The sequence below is a fragment of the Azolla caroliniana genome, unplaced genomic scaffold (genome assembly GCF_043228905.1).
Source record: "Azolla caroliniana isolate FFs.n. ecotype wild unplaced genomic scaffold, voAzoCaro1.0.p SCAF_695, whole genome shotgun sequence".
Taxonomy (NCBI): Eukaryota; Viridiplantae; Streptophyta; class Polypodiopsida; order Salviniales; family Salviniaceae; genus Azolla; species Azolla caroliniana.
Window position 1 is genome coordinate 1 of NW_028231130.1, and position 15,801 is coordinate 15,801.

Here is a 15,801-nt window from a genome sequence, read left to right on the forward strand (position 1 = left end):
GAAGAGTACCACATCATCTACATATAGAAGCAATACGATAACATGTTGCATCAATTTGGGGGCATTCAATCCTTCTTCTCTTAGAACCTTATTAACTACTTCTAATATATCAATACATAAGCCAAAGAGTGTGGGTGATAGTGAACATCCTTGCTTGAGCCCCATGTTACTTAAAAAGTTCTTTGAGAATCCACTATTAATTTTTGGTTGGCATTTAACTTGTTCATATAGGCATGCAACAACAACTCGATACTCTAATGGCATGTCAATTTCTATCATTCTATTCCAAAGCTCACTTCGTGGTACGATATCAAAAACTTTCTTGAAATCAACAAAACAACAATAAAGTGTTTTTCCTTGTAGTTGACTCTCTTCCATGATTACTCTCAATGTGACTAAATGATCCACAGTGGAGTGTTTGGGTTTAAATCCTGCTTGCCCAAGTGCTCTTTTGCTCGTACTTTCAGCCCATGTACTTATCTTTTGCTCCATAATAGTGCTATATAATTTAGCAATAGTTGAGCTCACCATTATTGTACGATAATTTGATACTTGATTTAATCCAATTCAAAAGCCAATCATTTGGAAAACCTTGTTTTATAGCTTCCTCTATAATTGTCGTTATCCAATGCCGAGTATGTGGCATTGTCCATTTTAAAAGCTCACTTGAGACATAGGTTGCATCTGTTGCTTTCCCACTCACCACCTTTATTCCCTTATTGACATCATCAATATCGATACATGTAGTGCATGGTGTTTCAATTTTCTCAACCATAGGAGCCACACATTCATGCATATATTGCCTTTGTACATAGTCTAACATCTCTTCATTTGTAAAGTGACCTTGAGCATCTTCTTGTCCCCATGCTAAATTTGGTTTGAGCTTAAACAAATTTTTCTTTTTCATCTCTTGCATTTGGAAATATCTTCTTTTCTTTCGCTTCACTACTTTCTTATATAGGTGCCATGCAACGATCTTTTCATTTTCCCCTTCTATGGACTTATACCATTTGAGATATATCTTACATTCATCGTCGAACCAAGAATTACATGGAAAACTACGAATCTTATGCCCACCCACATGCCTCTTAAAGTATTGATATCTAATCTTAAGCATGATATCCTTCAAATGTTGTCAATTTTCTTGAACATCGTTGCTTAGAGAAAAATTTAACAAATGGTTCTCCACTTCATTTGCATACATCTTAACTTTTTTGCAGCAAGGTTGAATGATACATATCTTTTCGTCTTTCACTCCAGGGCATCTATTGGTGAAATGTGGAATTGCAAGCTCTAAGTACAATGGCTTGTGGTCTGAGTCTGAAGATAGAGAACCAACTTTAAACACATTCACCAATGATAGATCACATGCCAACATTAATGCGTCATCAACCACACTTCCTCCACTTGAGGATGGTAAACATGTGAGCACATTTGTCAATGAGAGTGCATTTATACCATTTAGGATAATCAAGTTTGTGCAATTTAGCATATGTAAATCAAAAGTTTTCCATAATCTGACATGACATAATCCTCTTAGTCAGCAATAAACAATGTTCTACTACATTTTCTTCAAATGTCACCACATTTTGAAAATTTCCAACTCTTGCATTGAAGTCTCCCATAATTAAAACTTTACCAAGCTTCTCAAATGAAAGTATATCATGGCATAACTCAGTAAAAGGATCGTCACAATCTAACCCAAACTCACTATATTAGTTTTGAGTCTTTGTGAGGAATGTAACATGCAACTATATAGAGCTTCTCTTTCCCCAAATTATAACCTTTATCCATATGTATCTCTTATAGTCATCATATTTGCATACTTTGATACAATTATCTAAGCTCTCATGGTAAATACATGCTATCCCAACACGCCCAATATTCCCTTTGGAGTGAGGCCATATCAATTTTATGAGATAACCATCTATCTTAGGTATACGTTTTGCCTCATGCTCCCATGTTTCAGCCAAAAATATAATATTCATACCTTGAGCTAAATCATTGTCCTAAACCCTTTTTCCATGGATATCCTCTACAATTCCAAAACGTTACTTTCAATCTTGAAGAACTTTTAGTTCCATAGGTCGTTGCTTGCTATGCATTTTGATTTGCTTTCCTAGGTGCATATGCTTGCCTTCTACATTCTTGCTCTTGTGGAATTCTATCCTCCGTTACAAAAAAACTTGTCCCTTTAAGTACACCTTACTACTATATAGAATCATAACCCTTTTACATTCATGTAAGATTGTACAAAGAATAGCTCGACATGACTCTCTCTCTAGTTGCTTTTTGCCAACCCTATGTGCGGCATATACAATAACATCTCATATAGCAATGTGATCTTCAAAGAGTTTCATAATATTCTCTCCAAGAAATAAAGCATTCTCTTTTTCATTCTCTTATATACCTCTAATGACAATATTATTCTTTCTTCTTTCGATTTCATATTGCTCGCATCTAACACATCCATGGTATTAGAATGCTTTTTCATGATTTTTGGGGTTTCTTTCAAGAGAACATATTTTCACCTTATCATGATCACATCTTCCTTCCCTTCAATTGTAGATTTTATTTCAACATTTGCCTTCACTAAAATCTCTTTTTTTGCTTCAAAACATTTTTCTTTCTATTTCAAGCATCCAATTATTTTGCTGCGGACGAAAATGCTCATAACTTCTCACCACGGCAATAGAATTCAGCAAATAAACATTATTAAAAAACTCTCCAAAGAGCTTTCTAATGAGCTATAGAACGCAGAAAACAGTGGTGTGAGAGAAACGGGAGCACACAGAGAGAGAGAGAGAGAGAGAGAGAGAGAGAGAGAGAGAGAGAGATTAACGTCTTCTAAGACCATAATTGGCCCATGAGACAATTGGTTTACAACAAAATGGGATGTTTACCCAATCATCGAAAATAAAAAGAGCAAATTATCGAATTAATTTTCTATTATTCTTGAAAATATGAGTGAATGTCTCTCCCCTCAGGAGAGGTTCGTATGTAATACATTGGCAGAGTTATGCATGTTTGTGGAGTGGGCAGCGCCCCATATGCAATCCATGTGGCATCCAATTATCTGGAGAATATCCTGCCACATTCTACAAAGATGGAAAAAATATGAAAAAATTTGTTACAATTTAAAGACATCTACCTTAGTGGTAAGAACTATGTGAGGGCCCCCCCTCCCGCCAATAAGGAGGTAACTAGTTCGATTCTTTACAATATTTTTACAAGTACCTGTCAAATGGTCTTTTATGGTCATACATTATGTTGACAACTGCTGGCTGTATTGTTCAGTCACTTTCATCATATGAATCGGAACATGAATCCGAATCGGAGTTGGATCCCGAGCCTGAATCTGAATCCAAATCTGAATGGGGTCTGTCATATCTTGTACCTTTGCTGAAATCTTGTTTATATTCATGTTTTTGCACTCGTTCTTCATCCCCGTTCTCTATATCTTCTTCCATGGAGTCTGTATCAGGTTGTTCCTCATTGACAATAGTTTGCCCCTTTGCTTGATCGAGTTCTTCCAAGGGAGCATCATCTTCCTCTTTCTCTTCCCCTTCCTCATCATACTCATCCTCAATAAGAACTTCCTCGTCTTCCTCTTCAGCTCCACTTGTATTTTCTTCTTCTTCGTTATCATAGTGCATTTGACCATTAGTTTGATTGATTGTACCATTATCTCGAAAATTCTCCCACTCATTTGTTCCTTTTTTCAAGCTCAGTTCCTCATTACATGGAGTGGAGTGCTTATACTCCGCAGTAGGATTAAATTCTTTATCCTGTGCCGGTTTCTCATACCTGCTTCTCGAGACCTTAATTACCAAAGATGGACGAGATACTTCAGAAATATGATCTCTCTCTTTCTTATCCTTTGTGACAGGATCTTTGTGCACATCACTCCCTCCCTCAATTGTAGCAGCATCAAGGTTCAAAACTTTTTTTGAAGAGGCCAAACCAGATGCCTAAAAAACCAAAATAAGAAACATCATAAGAAAAATGTGTTCATGAGATACATGCAAAAAAAAAAATTGTTCCTTTCTTCAGACACAAGCCTTACCTTTTGATTTGTGTCTATCTGACCACTCGAGTGTTGTTTTTTCTGTTCAACATCATAAAAGAGGGCAGCATCAAATGTTTGAAGCCGGAGAGCTACAGCTGCGGTTGTCCGAGGAACCCAAGGAAGAACATTTGATCCATCTCGAACATCCAACGAAGTATCCTCTAAGAGCTCTTTTGTAGTTCCGAACGAAGAAGACAACCAATCTCTTTTAGTTGCCCCTTCTAACTCAGTCAATAGCTATTCATCGCATACATAGGTATGCAGTTAATGACTCAGAATTGAAAAGCATATTTCATAAAGAAATTCCAAGATAAGATTTCAAACACTAAACACCTGAAGTAGTTCTGAGGGAGATGATGCATGCTTCAATGAAACCCCCCATGCCTTCCGTTGAGATCCTGTCCATGATGAATTAATTGCCTCCATAGGAATAGCAGCCTATAACAATATAAGTTTCAGTAAATTTAAATTGCAACATTAGAAGACATTTAAATTTGGTACAACCAAATCACAAGGAGCTCCAGGTTTTGATTAAGTTGAGGCTTTATCATAAAAACTATTTTAGATCATAGTATGATCTCACATAAAAAAAACAAAACATCATAAAGAGCACCAACCTCAATGGAAAGGATCTGAGCCTTCAAAACCTGAACTCTGGGTGGAAGCAACTTAACTGAACTAGTCATCCCTCGTTTCTTTTCGTGCTCATTCACATTAATTCTGGACTTGGCATTCAATTTCTCTGCATTTTCAAAGGCTGTATGACAACATGAACACTGTTTTTCCTGAGGCCAATAGAAATCATGGCACATTTCACATAATGCAAGAAGTTCAGAACTTCTCTTTGCGATCCTCATAGCAATGAGGTCAGAAAATTCGGGTGTCTGCATACTCCAAATCCACTTTTCAAATTCTTTATACCGCTCAAACACATCATTTCTTTCAGTTTGAATATTTCCATTCTGAATCTGTATCGATCCTCTACATTTGAAGCTCCCGCTGTCTTGAAATACAGTGCCACTTTCTGAGCTGCCATCTTCTGATGTATAACCGGCAACATTTGTTGAAGCAAGCCCATTATTGGAGCTCATAATTTTGCCTTCTTTGAAAAGTAATCTCTGGCTACAAATAGAAAGTTTATTCATTCCTTGCCTGATCAGATTTTCTAACTTCTGTAAAACTCCATGAAGGTGAGCTTCACGAACTCCTCGAGTGTCCAAACTTTCCATTAAAGCGCTGAAAGCCTGCTTAATAATCATTCTTTAAGCAACACTACAATAAACCAGATTATTGCATTTCATGTAGATTTATCAGCAAAAACTGAAAAACCAACACCTTATATGCATGGCACAATGTGATGAACTACCTCTTATTTGCAAATGTAACGAATGATAATTTGTAGGAATGCTAAAACAAGCAGCATATTTCCCATTTATTAGCAAAATGTTACAAACGAGTTAATTTTCATGATAAAAAGAAACACTATTTTGACATTATTTTTCATGATAAAAAGGAATACAGTTATTTTACAAAATCTCCATTTTTTATTAGTACAGATGCAATTAATTTTTCATCCTATAATGTAAGTTTTAAAATAACTTTTCAAAACTAGCAAGAAATGCACTCCAACAGCCAACACACATGTACCTCTGCAGTATCAATTACTTCCCAGTGGCCATCCTCAGATGATTCAAAATACACTCTCCCACAACCAGGATCTTCAGCAATATAAGCAGTTATGAATTGCCAATAGCGATTGTGTCGCCGATCCATACCAAGGGGCTGAGATCTAAAGACATATAGTTCATCAGCTCGGAAATCAATATCAACTTTAAGCTGTGCTCGGGTTTTCTCGGAGCTAGCACCCGATATACCCATCACTGAAGCATCTTGGTGACTGGGTAGCCCTGATTCTTTATCAAGATGGGGATTATGTTTTGTACCACCTACAGAGGCAGTTTCTAAGGACTTAACATCTCCATCACATGGACCCATACGGGAGCCTTCTGCAGCTTGAACTTTTGAGACCTGTTCTTCTTTAGAACGCCGTTTATCTTGTTGTGCTTCAGCCCACATTTGCCTCTTAAGAGCAGTAGCAGCTTCCATGCGATCCTGTGCAAAGTAGGTTGACATCATCACTACTTGAAGACTCCATAAAAAAGGATTATGCATTTTCTACCTACTTGGAAATTACAAATATACTTGAAAAGTAGAAAAGGAATATTCATCAACAAGACACTAAAAATACCTCTAGTTTTCAGATATTTACCAGGATACCCAATGTAATTGTAAGTTGTGTGTTACAGAGGGTAATCTTGTTAAATATAAAGAAATCTAGGGGTATTTTTTGTATTTTCCCATTGTTCTATCTACTTGAAACTAAAACATATGCATTTTTTTACATACCTACTTGAAATCATAAAGATATGCATGTTTTTATATTTCTATTTGAGAACTACAAAAAGGAATACACATGATTTTGATATATGCAAAAGCATATAATCATCACCTCCAAAGCCACACGAATAGTATTTCCTTCGTTCACAGCTTCAACTAATGCTACTAATGCATTCAATCGCTCTTCAACACTAAGTTCAGAATACTCCCCTTCCATCAAGCCTTGCACCCATGGCTCACCCGCATGGCTTTCATCTATTTCTGTGTCTACATTAGAATCAACATCTTTTTCTAGATGCAAACTTGTTGCTCTTCCATCTACTAATGCATTAGTAGATATCAAACTCGGCAATGAGGCATGTTTTCCTTTATCATCATACATCTGAACACTTTCTAAACCTTTGTCCACAAGTTCTGGTTTCTTCACTTTTGATATAGGGTCACCAGGTGTTCCTTCAGTTTCAATGACTTTCCCTTGCTTTAGAGAACATGGAACTTTGCCTCGATCTGCATTGTCAACATCCATACCATCTGACTCATCATCAGAAACTTGTTCTCTGTCTACCTCATCGATGCCTTCCATGTCTTTCTCAACATCATAAGTATCAGAGATTGGCCCACTCTGGAATAACCTTGTCCTTTCCACTGCTGCTTGTAGCAGCCGTTCGGCATCCTCTGGATTTTTCCGGAATTGAGACTTCACACAGTACGTTGAAGGTGCTACCCTTTCAAAGAAAATTGTGTCTCTTGACAATGCAGCCGTAATGGAGGATTCAGGAGTCTTGGTTGTTGAAAGGTCGCGCAAACCGTATTTCTAGAGAAAACACAGATTGTGTATCAGGTTGATTTCAGATTTCTATAATGACTTGGTGTCTTTGGATACATATACACATACATGCAAATACACGTGTAGACATGCATATTAATTTTTATACACATCAGAAGGCCAAATCAACATTTTGAGCATACGGATAAATATAAGACAAAAAGCTATCCCCCAAATAAAGCATAAAAAAGAAAAATAAGACAAAATGAATTGTAGTATATAAACAAAAGTCAGTTAAAATGGAAGCACACACCCGAACAGGAAAAACATTATGGCAAGTTCGACGGCAATTTCATTATGCATAGCGTGCACAGGACTATATCACCACTACTCTTATGTCATTGTGCATCAAAAAAGATTAAAATTATCATTAAGTGCATGGCAATCCCATCGTGCATAATGTGCACAGGAATATATTGCCACCGCTCTCATGTTATGGATACCGAATCACATGTGCATGTATAGTCTTACAAGATAAACAGCTTTGACAAGCATTCAAGATATCACATAGGCTATTGTGGAAGGCTAACAAAACCAAGGAAAAAAACAGGAAGAAGGTAGCTATGGGGCAAGAACTGAGAATACCTCAATACGGTCAGCTATCTCTGTAATCGGAAGGCCACTTGGTCCTTCAACTGAGAGTACATGAAATGCGGCATATTTTACTGTACCAGGTGTCAATCGGTATCCGCATTTACGAGAATTTGACCCAACCTTTGCTTTGCTTACAGATCTCATATTTTGCTCAGCACCATGTCCCTTTAGAAGCGAAAAAAAACCACCTAAGCATTTGATCCAGCTAACATCAACAAAAAAAGAACTTAGCATTACGCAGTTTAGAAAGAACCTTCTGATGGGCATGAAGACCATCATCAACAATGGGTACATTAATAACTTCAGCCTGTTGTTTCCAAATGGGGCCATATCCAGCGGCTAGAGAGAACTGCCTGAGAATTTCAGGCCAAGTTAAAGGGTTAAGATACCGGCTCCATTCTCTATAATCAAATCCCCATGCTAACGCCTGGGAATACCAAAAAATAAAGATAGGTCAAGAAGAGGATTAGTCATTGATATGAATAATTGAAGTGTAAGATTTCTCTCCAACTGATTGTACTTACGGATTCCACAAGTTGTGAATGCCCGCCTCCAATAGTTGATGGTGCTGTGTATTGATTCACAGCACCCCCGTATGCAGAAACTTTCCCAACATCTTCTATATCTCTTAACATAGTTCTAATGAGTGAAATATGTATCTCTGCAAGTAGTCTAGGATCCTGAATAACATATCAAAGATAAGGAACACCAAATTGTATTCAATGTATATATAGAAGCCACACACTAGATATGAGGATCTCACATAGTCATGGAATGCTTGTACAAATTCATCAAGGGTAAAGGGCCAGAGGCCCAGAACATCTGCAAACGCTATCAAGAACTTCCATACCTGTAAACAGTAACACATCAAACAATAACTTAGGAGAAGAGTAACAAAAAGTATTATTTTCAGCTACATGGATCTCAACATGTAAACAGTACTCCTGATTACAGGCCCACAATGCATACCATGAAAAGGTTCCCAAGATTCTGCTGAGAGTCAATCCATGGGCTGATTCCAAGCGGATTCTTCATCTTCACAGATGGAGGTGGGAACTTCTTTAAAGACTCTGCAAGAGATTCAACATGCCAAAAAAACATGTCTATTTAAAGTATGTAGGTAGAGCAATAAATTAATTAGCACAGAACAACTGATTCCATAAAATAATCTGTAAACATGAAGGGAAAATACGTTCATAACCAAGCGTTCTCATTCATACCTTTGTATCTATCCAATCCCTTTAATGTATCTCCATCTAAGAGATATATAGAGGGAAGTCCATGTGATGTTGCAGCAGCTTCTAAGAGTTCAAGGCGTTCATCATCAATAAGTTCCACACATTCTCGAGCTAATCTGCGAGCGGTTGCTCTTTCAATGGCAGCCTTGAGCCTAGTAGCTTCTTTAACCTTCCTTGCCTCCTCTTTCTCTCGTTCTCTCTCTAGCTGAATGAGGACCAAATAGTGTCACAAATAAGAAAATTCAACCTAGCATTCACACTTGACATAATGTGTTATGAGCAAACACATAACTGAACAATTAGGAGTTAAGTTATCAAAGCTAAAGTTTGTCCATTAGCTATGGTTATGGCTACACAGTTGGTCCATTAACCATGGATGGTTATGCTTCGGCTGTAGCCTTAATTAACTCCTACTTGATTGTGTGTTCGTACATAACAGACTGGCCAGTTTAAAGGCTATATATCATATGATTTAAGTATATACCCTTTGAGCTTCCTTTTGTACAAGTCGTTCCTGACGCTCCATTTCTCTCTTTACTTCTCGTTGAACTCTCTCATCTTCACGTAGCCTTTCACGTTGTATACGCTCATCTTCTCTCTGCTTTTCTCTCATTATTCTCTCAGTTTCTTTCTCTCTGTCCTTTTGTAATTGCTCTCCCCTCTGTTTCAGTCAAAACAAACATATTTATGATGAGGCAGCATCCTCTCTCATATGTAATTTTTCAAATAATCAAAACTTGAACCAGAAATCCACACTCTAGATGTACACTGACCTTCCATTGAGCAAGGTCCACATCTTTCTGCATCCTTTTTCTTTGAAAATCTACATCCTTTATGACTCTCGTCTCTTCATTCTGCGAGTAAGCCAACCAACTGTTATGTCAGCACACATTTGGATCACAAAAAACAACAAACCAAGTGAAATTTGAAGCATCGAGAATCTTACAACCCACCTTCCTTTTCTTGTTCCCGTGCATCAACTCCTCTTCACTATTGTTATGATGCTTCCCAATGCCATGAACAGAAGAAGTTCCAGATGGCATTACATGATAAAGGCCATTATAACCCCCAAATTGCCCCTCATAACTAAAAGATCTGAATGCATCCTGATGATGTGAACTCCGAGGTTGAGCAAAAGCAAAAGTATTGTGCATATCACTCTGCATCATTAGATTACCACCACTAGCATTGAGTGGCTTTTCATCGAATCCAAATGCATTTACATGGCTCTCATGTCCCTGCATAAGACCTCTTTGTAGCATGAAACCTGACCTAGAACTCTCAGATCCAAGAAAAACTTTTGAAGGCGTTGATCTTTCTTGTGATTTAGATGCTACACCATCCCTCCCAGACGGCTTCTCTGGAATGAATTTATATTCCTGTAATGACCTCAAACCTAACTGAGTGCTCACACTCTGTCCACTGTCCATTCCCATGGATTTTCGATTACGAGCTGATTTTTTGTTGTGCTCAGGATAAAAGGGATCCTGGAAACAAAAATAAAATTTAGTCTAACTCTCTATGTCTCACACCAAATTAATTGTTCGTTTCTCTGGATCCTATCTTCATCAATATCTGCATCAAAACTGTAATTATATTATTTAATACCTTAATTTTCTTTAATATTCAAACATCTGCCTATGTGAACCACCAAAAGTGGATTGTATTGATTCAACGTATTGACTTATGGTCCCATACTCTTTCGTGGCATTCCATGGATGAAAATATGACTTTCTTACCCACACCCATTTGGCATCCTAAAGACGACAGCATTTCTATCTCTAGGGAAATCCCCCAGGAAAAGGATTTTATATATATATATTTGTTGATCCATCTATATATCTACTCATTCATTGAGTAGGCTCAATTAATGAAGATATATCCATCTGTATTCTCATGAATAGGCACAGGGATGAAGGATAAAGCTTACTCTTTGTAGCTTGATATCAGCTTTCCCGCTACTTATGTCCTCAACTCGGCTTCTCAAATCCTGTGAACTGAAGGATTTCCAGTGGTCCTGTTGTTGCGAAGACACTACAAAAATTGTAGAGTGATCCACAGGGGAAAAAGTAAGAGACAGATAAAATACTGTATAGATCTATCTAAAGCCAAAAAAGAGAAAAAGAAATGAAGATGTATTAATGTCTGTCAGAGGCCAGAGTAACCTATGACAATTAACAAGAAATTACAACTGAAAATGGTACATCAGCATTTTGAACGTTAAAAGGAAATGGCATCTCAAAGATATTAACAATAAAGAAAATGCTATGTCGCCTCATCTATGAAAACAAGGAAGGAAACATTATCTCATCCATGAGGAAATGTTATCTCGTTTATATGTGCATGAGAACAAAACATGGCGTATCTATGAGAGAGAGAGAGAGAGAGTATAGGCATACCAAGAGGTGAGGAAAAAGCTCCTGTCGTTGGAAGGGGATCAAACTCGATGCCTAAACAAGGGCTATCCTCCCTCAAAGGCTCTCCTAATTGTGCTTCTACAGCAGCAATAGCTCGTAGTTCTGCAATTCTGCAAGGATCCATACTACTATTCATAATTGCAGCTTCCCTTCCTACAATCCGTTTCTTCTTTGAATTTGCTGATTCTTTGTCTACATATCCGCCTTCTCTCCTCTTGATCTTCCAGTCCTTTTCATCTCTGGAATGGTAGCTACCACTACTAAGTTGCTCTTCCTTTTTTAGAGGAATTGATGGAGGATCTATCTTTGTGTTAGTGGATGCCTTCTGCATATTCTGAGAGGATGTTACCTTTAGATGTAATTGTGGGCTTCTATCAGAGCTTATCGCTGGCTCTTCTTCTTCTTCTTCTTGATCTTCTTCCTTAGCTTTCCTTTCCTTAAGCCTTCGATGACAAAACCACATCTTGAGTTGTCTGTTAGAGAGACCAAGCTGAATAGATAAGCGAGCTCGAATCGCCTCTGATGGGTATTTCTCCTCTGTTCGAGCAAAGATTCATAATGGTTCGATCAGTTTCGGAACAATAAAGTTCAAAATCGAAGGAATGTCGCAGATCAAACCTTCATATCCCTCCTCTACTTAAGTTTTCATGTATCAAATTTACAACAAAAGATTCAACATCAAAGAAACATTGCAGATCGCAGGTTAATCTTCTTCTCCTCCTCGCCTTATCAATTTCATGTAGATATTAACGTCTGGGGAAACATTCAGAGAACTTTGCAAATCAAAAGTTTTATTTTCTTCCATCTCCTCTTATAAATTTCATACAAAGTTTTTACGCTGATAAAAACGCTCAGAAACTTCACAGATCAAAGCGTCCTCGTCTCCTACTTCATCTTCATCTTCCTTATTAAACGTGATTAGTATAAAGAGAGTGAAACAGAGAGGGATCATGGTATCAGAAAAAGGGCATACCTGCGAACGCGCGTTCCAGAGTCTCAAGCTGCAATGGTGTCTTCATTTTCCTCTTCTTATCCTCTTTCTGCGAGGTGGGAGGGGTTTTCGAGGTTTCTTCCTCCATCGGTGGATTTTTCTGCTTCCCACAAGGATTTAGAGGTCCGTAATGAAAAAGGCAGGCCGACGAAATTGTACACAGAAGGTTGTTATATGGATGGGATACTGAAATAAGGGCATTCTGAGGGGGCAGGGATCATCAAAGGGTATCGAAAGGAAGAAGTGGGGGCGGGGGGGGAGGAGACAACGGTGATGATGCTGAAGAAGAAGTGATGCAGAGGAACCCTAAAAACAGATTGTTCAAAAAGGAAAGGGGGGATGAAGATGGGCGTATGGGAGATGAAGAACAGAAATAGATGAATGAACGAGAGGGAGATGAGAAACAGGGGAGGAACAGAGAGAGCAGAAACAGATGAATGACAGGAAGAAGAAAGAAAGAAAGAAGAAGAAGAAGAAGAAGGCAGAGGAGATTGATTGAAGACGAAGAAGAAGAAGAAGAAGAAGAAGAATGTGTTATGATCTGAGAGAGATTCTCTCACTTTCTCTATCTCTCTCTCTCTCTCTTTCTCTCTCTTCTGTGCTCTGTCTCTCTCAGATCTTCTTCGACCTTTTCCTTGCTTGCTTGCTTCTTCTTCCTCAGCTATTTCTTCTTCTTCTTCTTCTTCTTCCTTCATTCTTTCTTGCTTTTCTTCTTCCTTCTTCCTTCTTCCTTCTTCCATCCCATCCCATCCATGGAAGGATTCTTTCTTCCCTTCCATGGATGGGGATGGAGATGGGTGGTAATGGGAGAGAGAGAGAGAGAGAGAGGGTGGATTTTGTTTTTTTCTTGCCGGTTTTCTTTGTTTATTGGCTCACAAAACCGGCCAAACTTGAGGCCAGTGTGAGGAGGGGGTGGGGAGGAATAAGGAGAGTATGTAATAGTAGCAGGAAGAGGAGGAATAAGGAGAGCATGTAGTAGTAGTAGTAGTAGTAGTAGTAGAAGGCAAGCAATCCAGAGAGAGAGAGAGATAGATAGATGTAGAGACACACATGTATGTGTGATATACATCTTTGCATGTACACATACAGAGAAGAGAATGTGTGTGTGTGTGTGTTAGAGAGAGAGAGAGAGAGGAGAGGCCCAAGCAAACCTTGTATGTGAAACACCTTTTAAGAGGCCTTGGAATGGCCACACTGGAGAACCACGATCTTCAAATGTCATCTTGCCTTCAAGACCAAAGTTTAGCATTTTTGAGCGTATTAATCTCTCTCGACTCGCCTGGTCTCTCTTTTTGTTAGAGGAGAGACTAGACTACAAAAGCTTATGCATACTTTATCTGCACATTGTGTGTGTAACGTGTGTCACGTGTGTGTAAAGAGAATAGAAGGGGAGCCCAAGGAAAGGAAAATAAATAGGAATAGTGTTTCGTTCATTTTGCATTCATTGAAATATGTGACTCCATCTCCGTGGATACATATATACATACACACACACATATGTACTCTGTACATGTATTATTGTATTGTATTCTCTCACCACTGTACGGTAAGAATTATGTATCCTCTCTTAATTGCATAGCATGCATTTTAATCTCAATACTTCTCTTGTGTGAATTGGGTGTTTCTATAAAAGGTTCTCCCTCCTCCAGCTAGCCTTGCACATAATCAATCCCGTTGTTGTCCTCTACACCTCACTGCCCCTAAATAAACTATAAACCGCTTTCATGTGTTAGTTACCATCTAACAAACCCACCTTTGAACCTCCAACAACCACGAGTGTGGCTGTCTTCCTCTAATTCATGTTGCAAACTAGTTGACTTATTCTAATTGTAAGATGTTTGGCTACCAATATAAATTTATGGATTTGATTCTCGACTTTCATGCCATATAAAACTCCTCCAAACCAAATGTTGCATTGTCGTATCACTCTAGCAATCCTCTGAGTCTTTGGCACATCGTTTTCTTTTCTCAAATTGTGCATGTGTCATCCTTGAAGAAATGTCATTTTAATATTCTTTGTGTGGTTCCAAAATTATCACATGATGTCTCTTTCTCTCATAGGTTAGCATCCAATGGATGGACGAATTGTTCTTGAAGACAATATCTTTGTCCCATATGGTAAAGAAGCTAGATCCAATTCACTACGAAATTGACCATAACTCTTTAACAATCAGAAGACAAAAGTAATTTTTATTGTAAGGATAGCTTCACGGAAGAATAACAAACACTTTAGAAGCTTCTCTACCTAGAATATGGTCTTCCACCATTCATGTTATTTGAGAACTCTAACAAGCAACGCCTCTTGTACATTTTAACATTACCTCAAAAATAAATAAATAACTTATTGATACAATAATTTGGATGCCTAATTGTTACGAGCATGACCATATAATATCCCGTGGTGAGATTTTACCGTAGTATTCTATACACGTGGATAAGTGTGAGGGTTAAACGAGAGTGTAAAGATTATTACGGTAAAATCTCACCACGGGATATTATATGGTCATGCCCGTAACACTAATGTACCTAGAAGTATTCCAACAAAGCCTGCCCTTCTCCTTTGCCTAATATGAAGGAGTCTTTCAAGTTCCAACTCGCACTTTCACAAGTATATATCTTATTGAATTTTATTTTGCCATGTTGTAAGTTGGCTTTGTGACATAAAATGGTTGGTGTGACGACATTTTCTTCACTTTTGTTGATGTTCAAATGTGTAGTTACTTTTAAATGAAAATTATGAATCATGCTCTTAATTCTATGTATGTATGTATGTATCGTGTATGTATGTATGATGTGTGTGTGTGTGTGTGTGTGTGTGTGTGTGTGTGTGTGTATTTCTCAAGTAATATCTAAATGCTTCATCAAAAAGTGATTCTCTAATCTTGTGAAAAAGATACCCTCTAATCAATTATATCTCTTCCATGGTGTAGAAAAAAATCACAAAATCATTAAATTTCTTCGTCTGATTATTTACTTACGGGTGTATCATTGATATAATCATTTAAAGGTCAATGGATCATTGGTCTTGCAACTATGAAATGACAATGTATTCATTTCTTTTCTAGTGGAAAACATCAATGAATCAAAATTGAACCTTAAGTTATGCCAATTGATTTACAACCATAACTCCTAATTTAGGCTTGTCCGATTGTGTTTTCAAGGATGTGAAATACTAGAAATGCAAAGAACTTGAAAGGCATGTTACATTTCTTCTAGAAACTATACATTACTCGAGATTTGGATGTCATAAATAATAGGGTCCCCGATCG

The 15,801-nt window shown here is 37.8% G+C and overlaps 1 protein-coding gene across 1 annotated transcript; it reads right to left on the reverse strand.

The window, feature by feature from the left end:
- Window positions 1-2,930: 2,930 nt before the first annotated feature.
- LOC147847759 (homeobox-DDT domain protein RLT2-like) lies at window positions 2,931-12,796 on the reverse strand. Its single transcript, XM_087338858.1, has 18 exons — window positions 12,515-12,796; window positions 11,524-12,078; window positions 11,055-11,158; window positions 10,078-10,611; window positions 9,898-9,978; window positions 9,609-9,785; window positions 9,107-9,329; window positions 8,856-8,956; window positions 8,650-8,736; window positions 8,411-8,566; window positions 8,140-8,313; window positions 7,878-8,051; window positions 6,579-7,280; window positions 5,717-6,181; window positions 4,687-5,313; window positions 4,403-4,507; window positions 4,067-4,306; window positions 2,931-3,971 (listed from the first exon to the last, which is right to left on the reverse strand). The coding sequence occupies exons 1-18, from the start codon at window positions 12,618-12,620 to the stop codon at window positions 3,294-3,296; spliced, it is 5,289 nt and encodes a 1,762-aa protein (XP_087194984.1). The 5' UTR covers window positions 12,621-12,796; the 3' UTR covers window positions 2,931-3,293.
- Between the last annotated feature and the right edge of the window lie 3,005 nt (window positions 12,797-15,801).